The sequence below is a fragment of the Neolamprologus multifasciatus genome, chromosome 3 (assembly GCF_963576455.1).
Source record: "Neolamprologus multifasciatus chromosome 3, fNeoMul1.2, whole genome shotgun sequence".
Lineage (NCBI taxonomy): Eukaryota > Metazoa > Chordata > Actinopteri > Cichliformes > Cichlidae > Neolamprologus > Neolamprologus multifasciatus.
Window position 1 is genome coordinate 46797321 of NC_140441.1, and position 26628 is coordinate 46823948.

General features: G+C 41.1%; 2 protein-coding genes across 5 annotated transcripts in view; one reads left to right on the forward strand and one right to left on the reverse strand.

Moving 5' to 3' along the window:
- The window catches only part of rab1ba (zRAB1B, member RAS oncogene family a), a 15392-nt gene extending 11619 nt beyond the window's left edge, over positions 1 to 3773 (forward strand). Inside the window, exon 6 of the mRNA XM_085154025.1 lies at positions 1 to 3773. This exon is cut by the window's left edge and continues 565 nt beyond it. The gene's annotated coding sequence lies outside the window, so the exon portion shown is untranslated.
- A 2800-nt stretch (positions 3774 to 6573) lies between these two features.
- Positions 6574 to 26628, reverse strand: part of peli3 (pellino E3 ubiquitin protein ligase family member 3) — a 40583-nt gene continuing 20528 nt past the window's right edge. For all 4 annotated transcript variants that reach the window (XM_085153995.1, XM_085153998.1, XM_085153996.1 and 1 more), the window contains 5 exons: positions 24385 to 24514; positions 20303 to 20404; positions 18671 to 18886; positions 11841 to 12029; positions 6574 to 10192 (listed from right to left, as the gene is read on the reverse strand). In XM_085153995.1, the coding sequence (XP_085010121.1) occupies positions 9593 to 10192; positions 11841 to 12029; positions 18671 to 18886; positions 20303 to 20404; positions 24385 to 24514 (1237 nt within the window). In that variant the 3' untranslated portion in view covers positions 6574 to 9592. The remainder of the gene's footprint in view (positions 10193 to 11840; positions 12030 to 18670; positions 18887 to 20302; positions 20405 to 24384; positions 24515 to 26628) is intronic.

Below are 26628 nucleotides of genomic sequence, written 5' to 3' on the forward strand. Positions count from 1 at the left end.
GTTTGGCCAAATGCATTTCTCCTTGGGCTCCGTCTGTTTTTACCGATCTCAGCCCAAACGTCACTCACACTGCACACACTCGCTACGCTACACACTGTGGATGACCTGAACTCTTTAGGATGCTAGCAGGCTAACTGTGACACATCGTTGTTATTCCTGAGGAGGGTCTAGGATGGATGGATGGTCTAGGGAAAGCCCAATCAGGGAGCCCCCTCTCCTTCGTCTATTTCTTTCCTCTTCTGAGCCCCTTTTTTATAGTGTGTTTAGACAAAAGCAAGGTGAATGTTTTTATTATGTAACTCTTGTTTGAGGAATCAGCTTTGCCTCAGTCAGCCAATGTACTAAACATGCAGACGTGTGCTGTGAGCCAGGAAACAAACCGACTGTGTCGACGAGAGTCTCTCTGTTGGTCTGTTTGTGTGTTTTGGAACATTTACATTTCCCCCCAAAGTTTTTAACTCGAGCACCTAACTTTGCTTCATCATGTATCATTTATTGTGTAATATATAGTCACATGTTCTGCGTGGACACACCTTGCTCACTCTTTTTCAAACAGACTGGGACTCTGCTGCGGCCTTCTTAGCGCTGCGCTCTGTTTCATCCATGTAAAGAGATGGAAAGTGTTGATGTGAAAGATGGGAGGAGGAGAACTTGCTTTCAGTCTCTTTATAGGTGCAGTTGTTGTGTAAGAGTAAAGTAGCTAAGCCTTTCTAGCAGAGGCTAGCACGCTGAACCACAGGGTTGGGTCACCTGAGCCTGACTCTTACTGTTGTTTTGTTGTTGTTTTTGATTTGAGTCAAAAATTCAGATATCAATAAAATCACCTATATTTGTATTTATCTACATACAGAATGTAAGTATTGTAATAGATAAACTGCGATTGCACCATTGCTAAATTATCTCGAGCATCTTTTTGCTACATTCTGTATCGGATGATAAACTGAACTCGGGCCATGAAGGTGTTTCCCTGACTCTGCACATAGATGATGAAAGATGACGGAGCTGGAGTGAAGAGATTCGCTCAGTCAGTCATGTTTCATCAAAGCCTGCAGAACTTTTCGTCCCAGGAAATGTTTTTCAGGATCTTAAAGGTTCCTTTAGATTGGAGTTTGTCTGTGTTTCCACTGCAGTCTGGAGTCAGTCAGTCTACTGCAATGCAATAAAGATGAGCAACCATGTTATGCTGTCGTGATCACTGGTCTCTGCGTCTGACTGGTTGTGCTGAGCTACGGTCCACAGAGCCAAGAGGCCACTGTGAACTAGGGCTGCCACGATTAGTCGACTAGTCACGATTACGTCGACTATCAAAATCGTCGACGACTGATTTAATAGTCGACGCGTCGTTTGAAGCTTTGTAAGATCCCAAAAGACGCAGGAATAAGTAGTAGGATTTAAGAGTGTAATAACGGACTGAAACAGAAGATGGCAGCACTGCATGTACAAGGATGCCAGCTGCCGTTAAACCCCGAAGAAGAAGAAGCTGTGTCCCAGAATTCATAGCGCAGCCCAGCTCAGTTGTCAACAATGGCGGCAGCTAGTTAGTTTTAATATTACTCTTATTATTCTTTCTGGGTCACAAAATAAACGTTTAACATATTTTCAGGCGAGAATGTAGCTGTGTAAACCTCAAATATCTGCTCAGTTTATCAAGACACCACATATTTTCAAAAGCGCTCCGACGTTTTCGGAGACGTCTGTTACCCACTAGCTCGTTAGCTAGCCGGGGGCTAGGCTAACTAGAGCCGCGAGAACACCGGACTCCCGGCAAATCGTTTTTAAACCCACCGCCGTCTTTCACTACTCAGGTTAAACATATATACAAGTCACTTAGATAACTTAAAAATGTTATTGTTTGGCTTTTTTTCAGTATTTTATTTGTTCCTGAGTAAATCGGTTTGGCTGAGATTAAAGTTACAGTTTTTACACAGCTGAATAAACGTCAAGCAGACAACTGATTATCAGAAGTGTGAGATGCTCCAGAATATACTCCGGTGTCCTGTTATATTTTAGATAGCAAGGAGTTTATTAAACTTCACCGAAACAATCTGCACATTTCATTAAAATTTAATAAACTATCATCTTGTCTTTATTTTTAGTTAGCACATACCTTAAACACTTAAAGCTGTAAGCTAATGATAGTTATATAAGAGCAGATGCTGCTGGTGCAATAAGCTGTACGTTTTATGTCCAGTGGATGATGATCTGATTAATCGACTAATCGCAAAAATAATTGGTGACTAGTCGACTATCAAAATAATCGTTTGTGGCAGCCCTACTGTGAACAGGGGGAATTTGCACTTTGGGGGCATTAAAGAGCCTTCACAGGACTCTTTTGTGTGGGAGGTTGGACACATGTACTTTAGGATAACCACAGTGAAACTGTTTTCAGAGTAATATTTTTTGGTAAACATCACCCCTCACCTCATTTGACTGCCACTGCGTCTCTCTTGATCAACAAATTGATTGCAAACAGTAAAAACTTCTGTCCAATAACAATCAAACGAGCTACAGAGGAGACTGATCGTGAAATACTGAAGAGTAATGAATACAAGATTGAAATGTTAAGCATTACCAGCACCTCTCTAGAGTTTCTTTGTAAGTGGATTTTAAGGGGTAAAATAATTTTATTGGAAACTAAATTTCAGCCCTAATCCCTGCAGTGGAAACTCTAAAGGAACCTGGTTCTGGTGATAGAAACAGGGCTTTATTCTGACAACATTGGCAATATCCTGCAATTATCTTACAATAAATTTTCTGTTAGTGTTTTGTTTTATATTTCGTTTTGTATTTTCTAATTCAGGCCTCTTGTCCGGTTTCATAACAGCAGATTTCCTTCTTGTTTGCAGATGAAGCCGGTGCAGAGATGTGCTGGTTGAGGCAGTTTTAGGGAAACTGATGTTCTTTGCCTGTTATGGACCGCACGTTGTTTCAGTCCAGGAGTATGTCTGGTTTTTCATCAAATTCTTTAGTGCTCTTCTTTGTGTCTTGTTTGCATTTGAATGCCTAAGAAAGCTGTACTTACATACTGCAGTCAGTTTCATCTTGTGCCTTGTGTTTGTGGGTGTCTGGATGTCCAGTGCTTTTGGTTTTATGGCCAGATATGCACTTCCAGTACGGGCCTTTAGCCGACAGTGTCAGAGAAAATTGGTAAACCTCAAGATCAGTTCAGTCCTGACCTGCTGTCAAAAAAATGAAGCTCCCCAAATGTTGGCTTCCTTCTCTCAACCTGGCAGCATTTCCAGCTCATGTGAGCACAACTGCTACATGTATGAGGACAAACATCGAAAATATGAAAAAATGCCGATACCCCCCAAACTTGTTGAGTTGTGCGCGCGCGTGTGCAGCAGTGTCTTTCAGAAAGTTCGAGCTCTGCATAGATTTGAATAAAGCAGGTGTGACGGTTGCTTAATGTGTGAAACTAACATAGAAGCCTCAGTTTGCAGAAGGTGATTTAGTCTTAATTAAATAGATGCTGAACAAGCAGTCATATCATAATCAACATAATGATGATGATGATGCACTTTGAGGATTAATTTTTTAATTAAATGTTTTCTTTCATCAAGTCTTAATATTCTTCTGATTTATAGACATTTATAGACACTGAATCCTGATCTGCTGTCCATGGAAATATAAGGAGACCGTCTTTGTTTCTGAATGTGATACATGTCAAACATTTCTCTTTATTTCACTTCACATTTTGTTTCCTGTGTTATTTGGACTCATTTATTGCTGCTTAGTGGCTTAATAAAGACACTTGATGTTTATTTATAAAACGCAGGTGCTCAGCTGTCACCTGCTGTCTTTTTCACTTTGGTGTTAAACTCTCCCTGCTAAACACACACACACACACACACACACAGACAAAAAAAGACTGACCTGAAAGATGGGATCATGTGATGTGAATGCAACATTGTGGACAATCCCTACTTGTGCCCATCACCAAAACCAAGCAGCTAAACCACCGTGGCAGCTGTGATCAGTGAGATGTTTGGTTTTAAGATAAACTTGAAGAGATAGAAAAGATGGAAGCCAGGAGGATGAACCAGCTCCACCGAACCATCCAAGGTGTTCTCTCTGGCAGGAGTCTGGGATGTGGTGAACAACACTAGAGGCCAGTTTGAAGCCAGTTGCACAAAAGTCACCATGAAGTGTGGGATTTACCTATGAGATGCTCTGTCTCCATTGTTGTTCTGCCTGAACCCCCTCAGTAAGATCACTGGCTATGGATAGTAACCATAGAATAGAGGAATCGTTAGCCACCACCTCTAGATGGTTAACACCGATCTGTAAGAGAGTGAATGAGATTGATTGATTCTAGGGTCAGCGACATTGGAAAGTCATCTGGATTGGAGAAGTTGAGTTGGATAGTAGTGAAGAGAGGATAGGTAGTCACCAGGTAAGAGCCTAGGCTGTGCAAAGATGCCCCTGAGACAATCCAGAACATAACAGGCGGAGGCAAGATGCAGGCACCCAGGGCATACGTGGTATGCCATAACCAAGTGGCTGGCATAGAGTACAGGAACATCTGTTGAGTGTAGCCTGGATGTCCTGAGGTAAAAACCAGGACACGCGTGACAGGATTGTCAAGAATGACCGAGTTAAGATCCGGTGGGACTTCCAGATACGGGCAAACTGGTGATGGCTAACCAAGCAGACAGTAGTGGCCATAGTGATGCAACTGTACCAAATGACAGCAACATCAGGAAGAAGGAACATGAGAAGCTTGAGAAGTACCAAGGGTTGAAAGAAGAACTTGAAAAGAGGTAACAGGAGTATTGCACTGTTGCGCTTGGTGGACCCAAGCTAGGCGAGTGGCTTCAGCATATGTTGGCTTGCTGTGCTTCTTGGTATAAAAGGTCTATCATTAAGACATGAGAGGAGTCAGACATAATGAAGCTGCAGCCCTGGTGTCGGTGTGAGAGCAAGTAAAGAACAATTAAAAAAACAGAAATTAAATGGTAAGTAATCTTGCAAATGTTGTGTAAGCTCAGTAAGCCACAGGGCTTAGATGCACTGTAAACCTGAGGTTATCTGCTAAGCTTTTAATTGTGCGATTAGTAGAGTACATGCCTCTGACTGTGCACATTAATTATGCTTGAGAGGTGATACAAGAAGTAGTTCCTACCATCAATCAGTGGGACAATCCAAATAATATAATTACTTTCCACTGTGTTCCTGTTAGCCATACATGAATTCACACTGAATTTGTTTCTCTCTCTTGTAAAGCATTTGTTTCAGCACTTCCTTGTTTTGATGATCTTTAGTTAGTTCTCAGTTTATGTGCTTTTTAGTTTTGTTTAGCACATTTTCCATTTTGATACTTTGCTTTTTACTGTTAGGCTGGCTGATATTTTGATAACATAAGGTCATTCAGCGAGTTCAGCTTTGAATATTTCAAATATTTTTAAGCATTTCATGTTTGTCATATTTCTGAATTCATTATTGATTGATTTAAAGTATATTGAAAAGACAATCAATATGTCCTTCTTAGTGGTTTACCCTTTGTGCACGACTCTTGTTTAACAAATGTAGTATTGCCTGTAAGAAATTAACCTTTTTGTTATTTCCTGTTATTTCTGGCCTGTATCTGTCAGACAAATCGAATGGCCCCGCATTTAATGCCCCATAAAGAGCCATAATTACAAGGAGAACAGTACTATAGTACCACGGTTACCTCAATTTGTATTTGTGTGTGTGTGTGTTGGAAACCATGATGGTGTAATTAAAAAAGGAAGTGGGGGCCGTTGTGCAGAACAGCCAGCAAATCCACATGAGTGGCCTTACATACGCCCCCATGTGAAGCACGAAACCCCGTCAAAACCATGAGTGTGTGAGTGATGTGCTGCATGAAGGCATGGGTAGGAGGGAGGGCTGGGACAGGTAAGACTGGGAGGTAGAGTACAGTGAACGACTGGTTCAGTAGGCTCCCTTTGTACCCCACAACCCATCATAGCGGGGAGAAGGCCGGCCTGGGGCCAGCGTGTCAGCGCCCCGGAGCACCACAGAGTCTGTGGCAGCACCCATCGCACCACCACAAAGAGTGGAGCGTGTAGATGAGCTCCAAGACCTGGGTCACAACATGAGACATCCACTCAGTTACACAAGACACACTGTGAAGGAACGAGACTAACTGGTCTGGGTCCAACATTTATAGTTTCATTACACCATGTGGACTACACCTCAGCTAGCTCTGAGACATAACAAGTTATACATGTGTAATTACTTCCTTTGGCATGAAGACAGGGGGTGTGGTCAAGCTAACAGAAGAGTTAGTAACGGTTTGACTCATGTGCATTTGATTCTTTAAACATAAAGTTTTCATTCAATAAGATGATAACAGGACTTGCTGGTGATGTTCAACAACAATGTGGCAACATCAAAGAGCAGCCATGTTGCTACAATGTGACAAACCAGAGCTGTGAATGACTGAGGTTAAAAGAAATGTGACGAGTTGAGACCTAAAAAATAGGCTGATGATGAACAGAAATGGCATCCACTCACTGTAGCAGAGATCACAACGAGCTGATCCCTGTGTCTGAACATGATGAACTAGAATAGCTGCTGTTTTTGTTGTTTGTTTGTTTTTTACAACTGCAAACAATTAGAAGCAAACCATTTATTTATACAGCACTTTCAGAACAACTCCCAGCTAAACACAAAGTGCTGTACACTTGAGATGCCAGAAATGATACAATGAATAGGTTAAAAAAAATGAAAATAAAATAAAATAAAGATAAAAAAAAATAAAAAAAAATAAGATGATAATTAAAATGACATTTAAAACAATAAAATGAGCACATTAGATTAAAACGACACAATCAGGGTCATGCTGTGTCATATGCCAAGGAGTAAAAATGGGTTTTAAGGCGTGTTTTACAAGTGGCCAGTGAAGGGGCCTCTCTAGTGTGCTGGGGCAGATTGTTCCACTGATTAGGAGCAGCAGTAGAGAAAGCCCCGCCCCCTCTGAGCTTCCTCTTGGACCTGGGCGCCTCCAGGAGCAGCTGGTCAGCTGACCTGAGAAACCTGGGGTCTGAGTAAGGATGCAGAAGCTCAGAGAGTTAAGGTGGGACCGTTTAAACATTTAAAAACCAACATAAGAATTTTAAAATGAACTCTACGATGTACAGGCAGCCGATGGAGTGACGCGAGGATGGGAGTTATGTGCTCTCTTCTGGTTAAAAGTCGTGCAGCAGCATTTTGGAGCAGCTGCAGACGAGAGAGAAGACACCGACTAACTCCAAAATACAGACATCACAGGAATCCAAACGAGATGAAGTAAAAGCATCGATTACTGTTCAAAATGCGACCTGGATAAATTAGGTCTTAGCTTTGCCAAACGCCTTAAATGATAAAAACTGGACTTGACAGGAGCCCTAATTTGAGTGTCCAACTTAAAATCACCGTCCATCCTAAAACCCAGGTTTGTAACAACAGGTTTAAGATACTCTGCCAGGGATCATCTGTGATTCACAACAGGAAGTCATTTATTCAGCAGCTGAAGTTTTTTTTAAGATAAAACCACAGGATTGCAATCTTTGGCTTTAAAAGAAAATCAAATGAAAACAGACTTTCTCAGTTTGTTGCCCCTAATAAGGCGTTTAAACATTGCTGATATTGTTGCTACTCACTGACTTTGTGACCAATAAGCTACTTTAATCGAGTCCTTTGGTAAAATGTATCATGCGAGGTAATGTAACTTTTTTATTTTGCTATTATGTATTTGTTTCCTTACTTTTAATTTATCATTATTTATCTCAACTTCACCTTTTACCTTGTTTTTGTTATTTATTGTTTTATATTATTATCACTATTTTATCTTCTTTTTACTTTATTACTACATTATTTTGTTGTTTATTCTTCTTAATTAATTATTTGATGAAAAAAATGTTGATATTTGTTTGTACTTTGTTATTACTCTGGTTTATATTTGATTGTTTGAGCTTAATCTTAAGATTTTTATTTTCATTTATGTATTTATTATTCCTTTGTCGCCTTGCTGTGATGTAATTGGCCTTCAATTGTTTTTATATGGTTAATCACAGTTAATTTATAATTTCTTACTTTTTGACATAAGGCCAAGGATTTGAGTCCCTGTGGGGGGAAAACATCCAACTTCGGGCCACTTTAATATTGTAAACCATGCTGACTCTAAAAATGCAGAAATTGATCAAAATTTTGCTTCGATGTTTTGATTTTGTGCAAAACTGATGAGATATCTGCAAATCTTTTTTTTTTTTACGTTTTAATGTTTTTAATAATAACATTATTAGATATATAATGTAGAGATATAGAGAAATTAAAAAGAAATTAAAAGTTACACTAAGTTAACACTCAGATATATGGGTACACTTGAGAACTGCTTTAACGGAAAATGTCAAAAACGATTAACGAAGGCATTTTAAACCATTAATCCCAGAATGAATAAATGTGTGGCACCTCGCATCGTGCATTATCAACATCACACGTTATACTCCAGACAGCGAGGAAGACAACACTTAAATAACCTGATGTTAAATATGAAAACGTGTTGCTATAGAAGATGTTCACGGATTACTAAAATACGACAAATTAACATTTGAAAGACTCATAAATTGCAATTGAAAAGTGTGGCGCATTGTGCCGTGAATGCAAGCTGTTTGAAAATTCATGACTACTTCAACAAAACTTAAAATCTAAAATAACAAAACAATAAATCATCCAGCCTTTTTCTTCCTCTCAGGTTGTGGGTCAGCAGCAGGGAAGCCCAGACCTCCCTCCTGCCACCGGCTCCAGGTTATCTGTGGAAACATCGAGCTGTTCCAGGGCAGCCGATAGATGTAATCTCTCCAGTGCATCCCAGGTCTATCCCGGGGCCAGGATAGACATGCCTGGTCGGAAGACCTTACCCAGGAGGTGGCAGCCTAGTCTCCTTTGAAAATAGAGGAGTAGCGGCTCTACTCTGCCCCCCCCCCCCTCCGAATGGTTGAGCTCCTGACACTCTAAGGGAGAAGCCCGTCCACCTTCATTTCAGCAGCTTTTTCAGTAGCGTTTACAAAACGATCAGGCCTAGATTAACAGATGTGTTGTTTTCAACAATGCTGCGCCAACTGCTGGCAGACGGCTGCATAACGTTTAGGACAAAATAATTTAAATACTTAAGTATTGGCAAATAGGACTTAAATGATCCTTTGGATATCTTTTTAAAATGTAATTTTCCAAGCGGCCTCCTGCAATTAGACACATTTCTAGTGTCCAGTTGTCTCTTTTAGGTTAATCATTTCTGTCTAAAAATAGACTAATAGATTGTTCTGCTGTTTTCTAGGGTTCCTGTCAATCACGGACCCTTTTCTCCCTCTGGCGCCCCCTGGCGGTACTGTTTACCAGCTGCATCCTACATGGATGCGAGCAGCAGTCCAGCTATTAAAATGCTGACACGGGAAAAAAAAGATAAAGACATGTTGTTTTCAACACAATTTATTTTACATACACTTCATATTCCATGTGAAGCCTTGGTATGTACTATTGCAAGTTGCTTTCAGCTTATCATGTCAGCACACACAGTCTTTAGTCAGCAGGTCCTTAGTCAATCTGCCCGCACTGAATTCTCTCAGCTTCAATCAACGGGCCCCTGGAAGATGAGTTTGATGTGGCCCTGCTCTCCTGTCAACCAGGTACCACAGAAAGGGCAGGCAGCATGAAAGGCATGAGTGCCGTGGGGCAATGGGATTTGGCTCCATCCTGCTACTGTCTTTTCTGAGCAAACGTGACCACAGGGGCAGAAAGCATGAGTGGGTGGCCCAGCGTCCAGGTACAATCCACCCTCGCAGCCCAACCACAACGGCACGTAGGGGCCTACTCTTCGACACATAGGGCACTCCCTCTCACCTGTGCCGGCAGGTGCTGTGCCTCCGGGGCCGGGGGGCCCTTTTTCTTTCCGGTAGCCCCAGTTGTGGTAGCCGTGTACGTGACCGCAGTTGACATAAACCCAGGGTTGCTTCTTGTCGACAATCTCGCGCTGTGCCAGGCTGGGGAAGGCCAGCGTGTTGAAGCCCACAGGACACTGAGGCCTCGCAGCGTTCAGCTCCTGTCGAAGGCACTCCAGCTGTTTGAGAGTAGGAGTATGCCGCAATCCGGTGGGGGTCCTCCACAGCAAGGTTGCTCCACACAGATCAATCAGTGAACCATCCTGGAGGGTGTTTGACTCATTTTCAACCTTCAGAGCAGAACAGAAAAAGGAAAATGTGAGTGCAGATATGAAGCAAGGAAAGCATCGTTTTCAGAAACTGAACCAGGCAAAATCATTTTTTGTATTCCTGGAATTTTGTGAATTTTCTTAAACTAGAAAAACTCTGCAGGATTTTCACTTCTATGTCACCACACAATGGGATGCAGCAATCTATGGAGCAGCGGTCCCCAATCCCCGGGTTAGGGACCAGTACTGGGCTGTGAGAGTTGAGGCTCAGGTGTGAAATTTAGGGTTTTCAGGATTTTATCATCTTTTCTCGTGTTGTAGTTGTGCGTCTTAGTTTGAAAGAAATATTTACACGTTACCATAGCGACCAAAAAGCATTACGATGTTGCTCTCAGTGTTGTTGGCGCATTTCAGGAGGATGCTGCTAATAAAGTTACACAGCTTCACAGTGAAGTTGCGTTTTTGTCTTAGTCGTATCATGTTGTTGTATTTATCCGCGACACCTTAAAGGCCGCTCCGTAAAAAAATTGTCTGACATTAAACCGTCCGTGGTGTAGAAAAGGTTGGAGACCGCTGATCTGTAGAACCAGACGGCAGCTGTTTATTTATGTCTCGACGAAGCAACAAGTCAGCAAATGTCTGACACAGGCAGGAAAAAATATTCAGTCACATTTAAATTTATTTACTCAAAAGACAAAGAAAACTTTGTGTTTCTTTCAATGCGCTAAGAATAAATACTTCCTAGTTTGACTATTTTCATTATTTCTAATGCTGGTCTAAGGTCACCGTCCTTAAGCTGCAGTTCGTCTTTGACTGCTTTACTTAACTTGTATACCTTCTGTGATCATTTCGATTATTAGATTAGCTTTTATATTAGATTATTTAGATTTAGATTATTCAGCAGGCCCCAGAACAGGACTGAAAAATAAGATTTCATTCATCATTACAGGATGGTGTGCAGCCAACAGCTTGAATGTTTCAAAACAAAGGAAGTACTGGTGAATTATGACACTGTTAGTCCAGCTTTGGTCCTCAGAATGTTTTTCTTTGTAAATCAGCTGAAACTGTTACTGGAGTTAAAATCATCCACATGCTGGGAAAAACTGGATGTTTATCCTGGGCCAAGAAATGTTTGTATAAAGTCAACCAAGACCTAAATTTAAGTTGAGTTTAGTTTACGTCATTATTGGACTCAATATTTCTGTAATAACAGAGAAACCAACCAAATCATTGCCTCCTAATTAAATATCAGAGAGACTGTGCTGTACGACTGTATACTGAGTATACTGACATTTTTCTTTTCTTTTTGTTTGGTCCTTGTGGCTCTGGGCCTTTATGGGCTTTACATTATTGCACGTTTTAAAGAACAGCGTGCAGTTTGACTGCAGCTCAGAAATCCCATTTAAAGAATTGCACTCAAACACACATCAGGAGCTAATACACACTGCTGAGAGGACGTCTTTCCTCCTTTTTAAATATTAATAAAAAAACTTAACAGGATCTTTAAATACAGTCAATCGTAGCTTTTGATATTGTTTAGCTTTGCAGTCTGTGATGAATCAATCATCAGAAGAAAGCTCTGCAATTTCAAGCTTTTACGTCAGGCTCAGTAGTTCGGACACTCGTATCCACATGAAGTCTGCACGAAACACATCAGCTGCTTTCTTACCAGTTTTCCTCTCTGCTGGGCTGAGCGTGTCTCCCTCAGCGCAAAGACATTGCCACAGACTGAGATTTCTCTCCAGACCCCAGGAGCCGGCTCAGACACAAACTCCCCCGCTGGGTGCATGACCAGCACACCGTTGGTAGTCAGACCATCCATCAGGCCATCTGATGTTCTCCATTTGGCAGCCCGCTCCTTAGATTCCCCACATGGACACACACAGAGCAGATATTCAGGTTAAGGTGAAGACTGTGAGGTGCTGGAGGCCATTGTTAGAGACGGTTAGTAAGAAAACAGCTATGGCTGCGTTTTCCTTCAGTATAGAACGACCAATGTACTGACTAAAGCACAGAGATGCACCCACGCCTCAGAATAAACTCAGAGAAAAGATGCAAATCAACTCTCCTCCTTCTCTCGTGTACTTTAAAAAGCTTTTGTAGCACCAAAGATCTGCCAGGTGCTTTGTTTCTAAGACATTTGATGCTCTTGATAAAAGTGGAATCTTTCATGAATGTAACACGAACATTGAGGTTATGTTGTTTGTGTACTTTATGGCAGTTAAAGCGTAAACAAAGAAATCTGGCAGCTAGTTATAAGAGTGCGCTTCTGATATGTAAAAGATTATTCAAATTATTTGAATTATTTCAGTGTAACCTTTTAAATGTCCAAAAAATAATATGGAAAATGATGACTTTGAAAAGCACACTAAGAGTTTCTAACTTAAAACTAGTTTACATACAATAAAAATAACATTTATTAAGCATAAAGGGCTGCGTTCCTCATTCTGACTGTAATTTAGCTTAGAAAAGGCTTGTTTATTTTTTACTAAAAACATCACAGTAAGATGCATGAAACAGGTCATAGGTCATTTTTAACCTAATGTAAATTTATCCCAATACAAACTATGATCAGGTCTCTGTTTCATATTTTGTGGAGTTTTATAATTTTCTACTTACACAGGTTAGTGTCATTGGGCCTCGTTTATATTTACAGTGCATAATCTAGCTAAAAATAGACAGAAATGAAAAATGTACCAAAGTAAATCAAGCTCTTTCTCCTTTCACCCCACACAGCGCTTACATAAAGCTCCTCACCCACTGGCATCCAGCCTTTACGTCACTGCCACAGTCGGCTGTTGTCAAAGCTGTGTTTGTTTCACAGCTCGTCAGAAACTAGGGGTGCGTTTCAAAAGCACCTCCTATGTCCTATTCCCAGTGCTGGGGAGTAACGGAATACATGTACCGCCGTTACGTATTTAAAATACAAAATATGAGTAACTGTATTCCGTTACAGTTACCGTTTAAAAAGGTGGTATTTAGAATACAGTTACTTTGTTGAAATAAATGGATTACACGGCGGTACTTCTCTGTTTCATATTGTGGCGGGTCAGGACTGTTTGGGTTTTGTTTGACAGCTACGTTCTGTTGTTCCAGGCGGCAGCGTTACGGTTGCCATGGTTACAGGGTGACGCTCTCTGTGACTGTGTGTTTCCTGGGTGAGAGAGCGCCTGTTGTTGTTGTGCTAAGCTAACAGGCAGAATGCTACAGGTATAGCTCTAAAGAATGTAGCATCATGGGCAGTGTAGTCCGTGCTGCAGGGAGAATGGACTGTCATACACGTCATGTGTCTGTGAGCGAGGGAGGGAGAAAAAGGAAAAGTACGAGCTGTCATCGAGCAGAAACGGGAGCTGGAAGCATGTAAATATAATAATAACCACTGCAGCCAAGAAGAGAGCCTGACGAGCCCAGTTGTAAGTAAGCTATTAAGACTCGACTGTACACTGTGTTCGTGTTTTCCTCCAAAAACAATAAGTTCTGTTGGAGCAGCCTTTCAACGCCTCTCTCTGTCTCTGCTAGCAAAGTTGACCCAGACAACAAAGTAAAGCTAGTTTTCAGCTACGAGCCCGACGCGAACCCGACGTATTAGCCAGAGGTCCCTTTACTACGGTTCGGAGCCGCAGACCTTCAGTAACAGTAATAAATCACAGCAATAGTACATTCATGTAGTTGTAAACAGCATGATAATATATTAAGTAATCCAAAGTATTCAGAATACGTTACTCTCATTGAGTAACGTAACGGAATACGTTACAGAATACATTTTGGGGCATGTATTCTGTAATCTGTAATGGAATACATTTTAAAAGTAACCTTCCCAACACTGGCTATTCCTAACCTCTTTTAGTGGATAGGAGAATCAATATGGACTTAGGGAAAGAGAACAGCCAGATGTGACGCCAGATGTCCACTGTGTTGAAAGTACAATATAGAATAGAATAAAATAGAATAGGCCTTTATTGACGTCGTACATGTACAATGAAATTGTGGGTGCTCCACACCAGTTGCTTTGGCCTCTGTCACATTGACTGAGTGAAGGTCTCCAGTTCCTGCTCTCCAAAGATGGACCAGTCTGTGAGATCAAAGCAGTCCTAGAGCTGGAGGAGAGCATGGCCTTGTTTTAATGACTCAGGAGTTTGGAGGGGTTTGTTTCCTTAGGGGGTGCAGGCAGGGATACAGTAGATGGACTACAAAATGTGCACACTTGCCACAGCGTGTGGAGGTCAAATGACAGAACAGCCTGTGAAAAATATTACTTTAATATAAATGTTGGCATTTAAAGAAAAAGTAACATTTGGGGCCTGATTTATGCCTGACTTAGACTTCTGCAGGAAATCTACTTAGTAACTTATGATGTAACCTTCAATGCCCTTCAGTTGTTGCTGGCTGCGTCGATCAAACCTGCACTTCGGGTTAAGTGGACGGTCAGGACGTAGGGTTGTGATGTTGTAAGTTACCATGTAGATTCTACCCTATGACCCCAGTCCATCAGTTTAAATATATTAGTTATCCCTGATCTCATCTTATCATATCTCAAATGTTATCTGTAATTAAAAGTGACTTTTATTATTGTAGATGTCAGATTATGTTACGTTGTCCTTTTCCTCCTGTGTCTGCTCTCTCTGCTCTTCCAAAGACAGACGACCAGGAAGGCTGCAGGACCCGACGGTCTGTCCCCCTCCTGCCTGAAAGTCTGTGCTGATCAACCATTTTCAGCTGCATCTTTAACAGGTCTCTGGAGTTGCACCATCATCCCAGTCCCAAAGAAATCCACCATGATACGATTAAATGACTACAGGCCTGGCGCCCTGACGCTTGTGGTTATGAAGTCTTTTGAAAGAGTGGTGTTGAGCCACCTGAGGGACATCACAGACCCCCTGTTTGTCCAGTTTGCCTACTGGGCAAACAGACTGGCCAAGGATGCAGTCAATATGGGACTTGACTACGTCCTGCAACACCTCGACCAACCTGGGATATGTGGATCACCAGCTTCCTGACGGACAGGCAGCAGCAGAGGTTGTACGCACTGCAACTCAGAGTCCAACCTGCCACAGGAGCTGCTGTTCATCTGCTACACTGTCATCATCCAGTCTGTCCTGTGCTAGTTAATTACACCTAATACTGGTCAGAATATAATCAGGTATAAAAAAATAATTAGGTTTATAGATGTACAATATATATGTACATTAACAGGTGCCTGTGCCACTTTTATTTTAACTATGTTGTTTATTTCTTGTTTATTTTTATTCTTTATCACGCTGCTGTAACACAACAATTTCCCCCGTGGGATGAATAAACTCTCTCTCTCTATCTATCTAGTCGCCTCAATACGAACTAAATTAAATGACTGTAGATTTCTTTCCTTCATAATATTTTCAAGTCCACAATTAACAGCCGCTTCATGAGTGTAAATATACACAACAACAAGGCGCAAACTAGAGTTACACTCAAAACAGGAAGGCCAAATTAGACTGTGGTGGGACGTGGCCTGTGGTGCCTTAATCACGCCCGCCCAGGTAAAAACACGGGGACTCAGGGGTTGGCGTGTTGTGATGTAAATAAAATGGCTCAAAACACTGATCCCTGGACCCGCCGTGCCTCATTCACTCCACATAGACTTTTGCCAGGAAACATTTAAAGCCTCCTTAGGCTTGGAAAAAAATGTCTTTGGACAGATGAAACAAACTTGTACCACAATGATGGAGAAGGAAAGGAAGTAGGTTTAGATTCATACATCTTCATCTGCCAAACACAGTGGAGACAGCGTTATAACATGGATCGTCTCCAAAAGTTGATTCGGTTCATCTGTTTGTAGCGTTTTGTGGGAGAAACGTTTTGTCATCACCAGGTGACTCCTTCAGTCTCAGCTGACTGCAGGTTTCAGTCTTATAAACAGTACATTTGCATAATGACTGAAACCAGCGCACTGAAGGAACAATGGGCTGGGAGGTCAGTTCCTTAATCTTAATTATGCAAATTCTCATGACCATTGATCAACAACCACTGATCAAAGCCCACTGATCTTTTGGAGATTTACTTACCTGGATGATTGAGCATGCATGAAGACATAACATGGATTGTATGGCTGACAATGAAACTAGATTCAGTGTTTATGTTACTGCTGATTAAAGAAGCAGGATGAATTCTGAAGTGTGCAGGGCTGTAATCTCTGCTCAGGCTTTGCCAAATGCTAAATGGTAAAAAGGTGCTTTAAATGACTTTGAATGTGGCACGTTGGTCGGTGCCAGAAGTGTTTGGTCTAATTATTTCTGAAACTGCTGACCTGCACATCCATCTCTGCTTACAGAGCAATGAGAAAATATCCAGTTAGCAGCAATACTGGCTGGAAATATCTTGTTGATGCCAGAAGTCAGATGAGAATAACCACACAGCTTTGATCTGACGGCAACAGTAACAAACAACAAAGCTGCTAAATATTAATGAAAAGACAACATTTGCTCCGTACAATATTATACGTCTGTGTTGTGTAAAGCGCTTTGAGTGCTCAGAGTGGAAAAGCAGTCCAAAAATTTAGTTGTCAGGGCTGTCAATCTTATTATTATTCCTCAGTACTCTTAGCACAGAGGTGTCATATTTTAAATCGTCCCACCCTGCTTCTGCTACAGTTCTTAAGAGTTTATCAACATTTAGAAAGGAAGGAATATTTCAAATACAGCACGGAAACTAACAACCGGAGGCTAATTTGAAAAAATATCCCCAGATAGCTCATGTCACATACGGGTTTATATATTGTAGAAGTCAGATTTACCACCAACTGTCTCAGACTTGCAGTTAATTTAGAATTAATTAAGTTAACGTGCAGATCTTTGAGGGTGAGAACCAGAGATATAAAAAGTGGTTTAGTTGGTGAAATTATCCACAGGTTTGCAGACTACGTGTTTGGGGAGTCAAAGGCACCTTATCTGATGAGTCCGGAGTAGAAAACTGTTGTATGTGACCATAACATAGATTATTTAATTTGGTGAGTGCAGTATTATAATAAATGAAGAAAAGCTAGTTCAGGCAAACTACTTGCTAGACTGTCTCTTTATGTCACATCCCAAAACAAATGGTGTTCAAATGCAGGATTTCTCTTAGCGTAGAGAGACTGTAACTGTTGCAAAAACCTCCTTTAAACCTAGTAATAGTTACTAGTTACTGATAAAGGGAAAACCAGAATGACACTATGTTGCTTTTCAATGCTTTAGCCTGGCTGACAAAGAGTCGCAGCACTTCTGAGCATCGTTTTGCTTTAGCAGTAGTGATGACTGCAGTAACTTTGTAACCACAGCCGCCTCGAGTCACAAATCTGTTAACAAGTCAAACTGCTTTAGAAACTGCTGATACTTTACAGACCACTTCTCTCCCGTTGATCTCTCTGGGCTACTTTATGCAGACTGCTGTTAAATGCACAAGACCCCAAGACTCCCTGTAAAACTCTTTAAAAAGTTCTGCCTCTAAATAAAGCGTAGATGAGTTTGTTGTTATTAATAAGTTAGGTACCACAGGCTTTTAAGGTAGATATAATTAAGCTGTTACTTAAAAAACTGCAAATTTAATCCATGTCCAGCTCTCAATACTTCACTACAGAGAGTAGTACAGCATACAGCATTGATATAAAAGGAAAATGCACTGTGCTGGTTTAACAAGTCACCTTCTTATATACAAATTTAGCCATGGTGTTCCACTATGACCAACATTATGTTCGTTTTTTCACTTGGTGAGCAAATGTGAGCAAACATTTCCATTTCTAAAAACAATCAATACTCAGTTATGTTTATGTATGAAGTCACAAAACATAAACAAACAAAATAAATGATACAGGTGTACATAGATAATGTTTTTTTGGTGCTTTGCTTTGGCCACCATGACGACTGCAGACATTGTAAGGCAGCATATGGCCTTTTACTGTAAAACCTAGCTGTGCTGCAAACTCTGCACTAAGAGCTCTAACACTGACTAAACACGCAGACCCATTTCTCTGGCTAGTTTCCCTGAATCCATAATTTAATTTAAAATCCTTATCGTGGGTACAAAGTCCTAAATGACAAGGCACTTCATTCCCAGAGTGCAGACTGACTTGTTGTGTTTAAGACCATTCATGCTGCAAAGTATGCTGCTGCCTCCCTGCATCACTGTCTGCTGTTGTTGTCTGCAGGGAGTCATGAACTCAGCTGTGAGACACTAAACACAGCACCAAATATTCATTTGGATCATAAATGTTATAAACTGTGATCTGTTTACTGACTAAAGATATAAACACATGACCAAAGTCTCTTTCATAACTCATGAGTAACAACTATTAACTCCCACACACACACACACACACACACACACACACACACACACACCCCTTCACGTTTTCATGCATTCTTGCAGCTCTGATGTCACACGTGGGTGGAACAACCACATCCCTTCTGTCAAACTACCGTGGTTGCTATGGTTACCGGTGGCGCGTACCAAGCGATGCCTGTCACCCACGTGGGAGGGAACACTCACCCCCAGGAAGATGTTCTTGGACGAGTCAAAGCCAGCGGCGTAGATGCGAGCGGTGTAGGGAGCGCTGCGCTCACACATGATGCGGCAGGCGTATCGTGAGATGGTGCTCTGGACTGATTGGCCTCCGCCCTCCCCCACCGCACCCCCGACTTGACCACTGCTGCCTGCTGTGTCCGTCACCACAAAATCAATCATGCTTTCTGTGGACCGGCCAATCTGAGAGAACCGAGAGAGACGGATCACTAAGACATGCTGAGTCAAACAGTCCAGTGCAGTTTTAGAAATATGTGAAATTATTTGTATAAAGCATCAGTCGAGTGAAGAATCCTCTAGAAGATAATCACATGTTCCAGCTCATTTTTTCTGTCTTCAGTTTTTGTCAGCTGTTTGATTTTTTAGTAAAACTTTATAGACCTCACTGTGTAAAGGAAGAACATGGCCAACAATCTGGCCCTATAATAATAGCAAGACTGAATTGATTTGCTTAGTTGCCAGGCAGATGTGGAAAGTGTAACACCAGCATAAAGATTATTAATCTGAAAAATGGTGAAACCTGGATTAACCAATAAAAATCGGTCCATACGTTTTGAACGGCAGAAGCCAGTTTTCAGTAACATTTGACCAAATACATAAAGTAGTACAACACTTGTGTGTTAGTGATTTCACTTTGACCGCTCTGAGTAGAAAAGCACCACACGAGAACCAATCAAGTCCATGTACAACAGATACTGTGTTTACTATGTGGTGCTGCATTTTGATTATCAACGAAGTGAGAGTCAACGAACAAAATGTATATTTTAATTATAAAAAGAACAATGTGTGACAGAAACAGTATTTTTAATAGTTGCTGGAACCAGGCTGTACCAAACAAAAGGTCCCTGTAAAACATGCAGACTTTTTTTGTGTATCATCCAGAAGGAGCAGGGACTCGGCCCAAAATCCACTCATGGATCTGACCCTTAAATAGAGATCAGTGGAGCCCTGGCTTTGTCTTCTTCATAAGAGAAGGTGGCTGGAAAACAACTGCAAGCTGCTGAGGGCAAACAGGTCTGACTGCAGACTGCAAAACAATTGTTGCTGGTTTTACAGCTTTATGTTGATCTATAATAATTGCTTTAAAGTCTGAAGCAGAAAAACAAAAAATATTAGTTTAATTTTGTAAATATGTGATATTTAGGTCAATCAGTGACAAAGAACATTGGAGAATATTGTCATCTTTAAACCTTTTCATCCTGAGAGACATAAATAAGCTTGAATAAAGGCTTGTAGCCATTATTAAACCTCGATTATCCTTTGATTTGTCAAACTGTTACTCGGTATGAAAGGTCTAAGTTTAAATGAATATCATCAACTTTCAGCTTATGTTTTTAGAGTTACTATTTTCCTTTTCGTATTCTTCCTTGAGCTAAGACTATCTAAGGGTATGTGTTCAACAGTTAACAGATTTCACCCCAACCAGTGTTCAGTGGTTCTGTCTTCTGTTTGTGGTACGTTGTTACAATATTTTACACGATTTTTTACTTTCCAGGGTCCTTTTTTTCTACAACAGGAAATAAAACTAAAATGTTGAATTGGCAACCACACGTTTGTGTGTGTGTGTGTGTGTGTGTGTGTGTGTGTGTAGACACTGACCTGAAACATATCTGTGTTGGTGTCATGGGTGTACTCCACAATTACAGAGTGGCTCCGTGACAGTGTGTAGGAGATGCTGTGCTGGCTTTTGTTGCTGAGTGCCTGCCAAAGGAAAACATATTATACATCACATCACATTACTGACTTCCAGAAAAATCTACCTGGAGAGCATTTTCTATTTTTAAAGACAACAACAGCACCTGGATTTATAGAGGTGTTGTTGTTAATACTAATTATAATATTAACAACAACACAGACAGCATCTATTCTTAATGTCTTACTGTCAGTGTGACAGCACAGTATGTTTTTTTTTTACATTATTAATGCAGCCATTAACCATGTTCTAAAGATTTAAATATTAACCGTTGCATATAAATGTTGCTTTTGCAATTTATTTGGTTTGATCACCGAGTTGAGAATTCAAAGCTTCCCTCTTAGTTTTACTTGCACAGATCAGGAATACGACTGTGTTAGCTCAGGTTAGTGAGGTTATTAAAGACTGTTAAATAAATGTCCTGTAGCCATGGCAGCTCAAGTTTTAAGGCTTTAGCAGAGTGATGAGGTTAAAACTATAAACAGTTTTTTTCTTTCTCTTCGCTAATGAGGAGTCCAAGTCTAATGAGGTCGTTTTGACCTAAAGTAGTAGTTTTCTGTTTGTACAAGACCGAACATGAAAAACTGCCCCCCCCCCCCCCAAAAACAAACAAACAAACAAAAAAACAAAAAAAACCCAGATAGATAAAGACATTTAAACACTTTAACCCATCCTGATAAAGGGCCCTGGCAAACACACACTCGGTACAGCATCTCCCGACAACCTTTATGAAAAGAGCCAGTCTGAGTAGCCTCTAGTGCTGTGATTTTCACCGTCCGGCAACATTAATTTGCTACTCTCTTCATCTCTTAGAATGACTTCCTACAGTTACAACAAAAAATTTAATAAATTTGAAGAGTTTTGGTAATACTCCTACCAAAACCCCCAACAAAAAGCAAAGTACTGGATGAAGTTGATTTGGCACAAAATATTATATCCTAAATAACTGTATATTTTTAATGAAAGAGCTGATGACCTGTAAGCTATTAATCGTGTGAAAGAGTGGAATTAATCCACTATGAAATTAAAGAAGTGAAAAAAATATATAAAACTATCAAGAGAGTCAATAAAATTGAGCTAAAAAAACAGAAAGTAAGATACTTGAATTATCATGTTATAAAACACGCCGGGACCTATGCCTACCTATGTCTATGGCTACCAAAACTGGAGCATCTGTGCTTTAATGAAGACCTGTGCCCAGATGACCATTAAAGAAGAATTGCACTGGTTGAGAAAACTTGAAAAGCAGGGAAATGGCCTTTTATACTGGACCCGAACCTCACCTCACTGAAGCAGGAGGGAAAAGAAAAGAGCTTCAACTTCTCAGATAATATGTAATTTCAAGGTGGTGCATACGTTACATAACTCCCGTTTTGGGGGTCTCCAGGTTACTGTATTTATCTCAGTAGTGTTGCTCAATAATTTTTACATTAAATCTTGCCAACGTTTGCTGTTATTGCTCGCTAGTTCTTAATGCATTAAGCTACCATTTACAGAAGCAATCCAAACGTAAAAATAATCACTTTTAAATCTTAAGACATAACCAAAAACAACGCATATTTCAAAATGCAAAACAATTTGAAAACCAGCTTTTGCCTAATTTAAGAAACTCATTCTCTACTAAGTGAGGCTAGTTTTTTGTAAAAGAGGGAGGGAGATGCAATCTTGCTATATCGATGTCATTTTCTATATCTATTTCTATATTCTTAGGATTGTGCAATCGAAGCATTACCATCATCATGCAGCGCCTCCACTCAAGACCTGTGCAATATCAGCTTCAACAGAGACCCCAGACATTTAGGTGGGTCGAGAAGGAGGTTTTTGAGAATGAAAGGAAATTTTCCAACACAAATAACCTGACAGATGTTAGTTTCTTTGTGCTCAGAGTTTGAGTCCAGTTTCCGTAGAAAGAGCTCACCAGGAAGAGACAGACGGCGCTTCCTTTGCACAACATGTAAGGTCATCATACATAGTTTCAGAGCGCCACTGTATAACAATACTAAACAATAACTCAAAATAATTACAAGGGGTTTAGTAGCCCTGTATTTCACATGGGTTACAGTCATATGACCTCCCAACCTGAATGCTGGTAATAAACAATGCAGAATTTATTGGAAATTGCAGTACCTGGCAGAAAGTGTCTGAATCCTGACAATGAATGAATATTTGAATAACTTTATTTCAAATTATATTACATAAATGTCTTAACAGTACCCCTCCGCGAATTGCTGTCTTATTGTGGTGGAGGGGCTTGTGTGTCCCAGGGATCCCAGGGGCTATGTTGTCTGGCTTTTGCCCCCTGGTAGGGTCTCCCATGGCAAATTGGTCCTGGTTGAGGGACCAGACAAAGATCAATTCAGAAGACCTCTATGTGCTGGGTGGCACCCAGGAGCAGAGTCCCGCACAGATCAATCCCCAGCAAGGACATTGAATGTCACCTCTGTGGTGGGGAAGAGCCTGTGTTAGTGCATGAGTTTAAGAGATACTGGCTAGATATAGTGGAGCTCACCTCAACGATCGACTTGGGCTCTGGAACCAGTCTCCCGGAGAGGGGCTGGATTTTATCTCAGTCTGGAGTTGCCCCTGGTGAGGGGCGGCGGGTTGGGCTGGGTATCCTAGTATCCCCTCGGCTTGCTGGCTGTACGTTGGGGTTTCTCCCGGTGGACGAGAGGGTTTGTTCCCTGTGCCTTCAGGTCGGGGAATGAGTCCTGAATTTCGTCTGCGCTTATGCGGTGAATGATGGTTTAGAGTACCCATCCTTCTTGGAGTCCCTGGGCAGGGTGCTTGAGGCTGATCCGCCTAGAGACTCTGTTGTCCGACTGGGAGACTTCAACGTTCATGTGGGAAATGACAGCTGGACCTGGAAGGGCGTGATTGGAAGGAACACCCTCCCTGATGTGAACCCGAGCTGTGTTTTGTTGTTGGACTTCCGTGCAAATCGCAGTTTGTCCATAATTAACACCATGTTCGGACACAGGAATGCCCATAGGTGCATGTGGCACCAGGACGCTCTAGGCCGCAGGTCAATGACCGATTTTGTAATCGTATCACCAGACCTGCGGCCACATGTTTTGGACACTTGGGTAAAAAGAGGCGCTGAGCTGTTAACCAATCACCACCTGTTGGTGAGTTGGATCAGGTGGCGGGAGAGGATGCTGGACACCTAAACGTATAGTGAGGGTGCGCTGGGAACACCTGGCAGAGGCCCCGGTCTCCGAGATCTTCAATGCACACCTCTGGCAGAGCTTCAACACTGGGGACATTGAGTCCGAATGAACCGTGTCTGACTTCATTCACAAACAACAGGGTCTGCTTGCTGCTGAGATTGTTGTAGTAAATCACTTATTTGGCTTGAAGGACTGATATAAAAGAATATAGTTTGATGAAATCTGCTGGTATGGAAGGTTGGATCACTACAGGGTGTTGACTGGCAAACGATTGTTTACCATTCTTAATCCACAGGGTTTAATATAATAGAGTTTAGTGTGTTTATTGGAATTTTTGACCATTCTTCCATAAACACATTTGTGTTGGATGACAAGGCCTGGCTTGCAGTCTCCAGTCTAGCTCACATCCCAAAAGTGTTCAGGTTAAGGTCAGGAAATTATGCAGGCCAGGTAGGTCCTTCCACGCCGAACTTGTCATCCATGTCTTTATGGACCTGGCTTTGCAAATTGGTGTACAGTCGTGTTGGGACAGGAAGGGGCTATCCCCAACTGTTTCACAAAGCTCTCTATACACTATTGGGCTTTGCTGTGGCCTGGCTGGGTCTGTGTCTGGGAGCTTACTGCACAGACTGATTCAACTCTTCTATTAGATTAGATTAGATCAATATCCCAGAAGTTTAACTGAGTGGATGTTTGAAAATATCAGGTTAATGTTTTGAGCAGTATATACATATTTTTATTGTAACATATTTTTTGCTCAGATCAGTGACAATTCAATGATAGACTGAATTACTTAATAGTATAACAGACTGATTTCTTACCTTTGACACCAAAGGAGTTGAGACATTGTGGATAACATCAGGTTTGACCCCGTTGGCTTTGGGTCTCTTGTAAAGAGCCAGACGACTTCTTCTGCGACCTTTGTCCCCATTGGCCAGTGACCCGTTGTGCCTGTGAAAAATAAAATCAATTGTACCTCACTATAAAGGCTATAAAGACTCAAGTTTAAACAATTCCTTAGCAGAAAAACCAACATTGTAGTGAGTTTTTTTTTTAAATTCTATAAAAGTCAAAGGTGCTCTCAATGGAAAACTGCATCAGTGCTGGGCTGGTCAGTGGACTTCTGAAATCACCATGTATTCAAGTGTACTACGTAGGTGCATGGCTTAAAGTGGGATTTGGCAGGTGGTAAAACAATGACTCATATCAGTCACATATCTATTGGCAGCTCTTGGAGATGTTTTCTTTGTCGACAGGCTGACCCTTGATGTTGCTGGCTCTGAAGTTCACTACTCTTTGTGAATTGTACCAACTATATTCTACAACAGATAAACAGCTGTTACAGGAGCCATTGTGGCTGCTTTCCAAATTGTAGTCAGTAAGAAACTTGTACAAAAGCAGTACTTGGCAAGTGTTTCTAAAAAACATGAGCAACTTTCAAGAGGCAAGTCAATATACTCAGCAGTCAGATTAAAGAAAAAAAGGTCAACAAGAATAATTTAAAATACTGCAAATTACTAGTTTTAGCCTACACTAACTATCCTGTATAACCGCTGAATAACATTTAATTATAATTTTGTTTGTTAAGCAACAGCTCATGTGCAGATCTACTATCTGAATGAAAAATAATGTGAATTAGAATCCCAGAAAACTGATGCTTTTCATCTGAGCATTGCATTTCCAGTGGAAGAAACGTTTCATCACTTTTCACTCAAATGAACTCTTCAGTCTCAGCAAACTGCAGGTTTCACTAGACTTATAAACAGTGCATTTGCATAATGACCAAAGCTAGCACTGCTGACTGACAGTGAGGTGTGTGGTCAGATTCATGATTGGTAATATGCAAACTGATATTGAACAATGGTCATGAATACCATTCAAGGGGAGTTGAGGAATGGCTGCACACTGCACTGTAAGATGGTGAAAGATGCAGCCCTGGCCCCTCTTTGGTTCAGAGATGGTCTTTCCCTTTTCACATAAATGACCTCATTGACTCTGTGCTCAAGCCAGCATTCCTCCTTCTCCAGGATGTACACATCATCCTCATTTTTGAAAGAGGGATTGGTTTGAAATGATGGCTGCGCAGAGAGTGGTCGGAGGCAGCCTCTTAACCGTCACAGAAATATACACCTGTAGAGGGCCACCTGTATCATGCAGGACCCCACTCACCCAGCACACTCACTCTTTGTCCCCTCAGGCAGGAGGCTGAGCATTAAATGCAAAACCACCAGACTGAGAAACAGCTTCACTCCAGTTGTGAGACTTCTCAGTGCATAACGGACAAGAAACTGCTACTGTAGTACCTTAATCGCTACTGATACTTTGCTGCTAAAATATTTATACCTACACTTCTATATCTATACTCCATACTGTTACTCAGGTTGTTGCACTTCACTTATTTGTATTATTCTATTACTATTAGATACTGTTTTATTACTTGTCATTCTGTTGTTTTTATGGAAAACTGGGACCATGGGTAATTTTGTTCCACCTCATGTAAACATGCAATGAGAATGACAATAAAGCTTCCTTGAATCCTTGAACCCCTTATTACTGGCCTATAGGTGTAAATAATCAAGGATCCTAGCCTCATATAGTAGCTGTTCTGTATTGTGCCATCCATTCAATCAGAGGTTGTTTGGTTTTCTTGATGTGTAATTTACGGCAATCCTCCTGGAACTTAACAGAGTGCACTGTATCAACCTGTTTGTCCCAGGGGAGCTGACCTTGGGAGTGGACCTATTTTTGTGTTATTAAGTGTTATTAAAGTGTTTTGGGGTTTGAAAGCCACAGAGAGGTGGCATTGTGAAAAAATGGGCCTGCTCACATATAAGAGACCACTGAAGGTTCTCGTTTATGCAGCAGTGATCCTTCTCTCCTGGATTACCTGGAGCATCCTCACATTCACTCGATGCTTTTTTGATATCATGTACTTTTGCTGCTCTTGCTGCTGCATCTGTGGGTGAGGATGGTTTTATTTGTGTTTCATAACACAGAATGAACACAATTTGTGTCCAACTTGTATTTCAGTGGATAAGAGTCAAACCTTATTTACTCATCTGTAT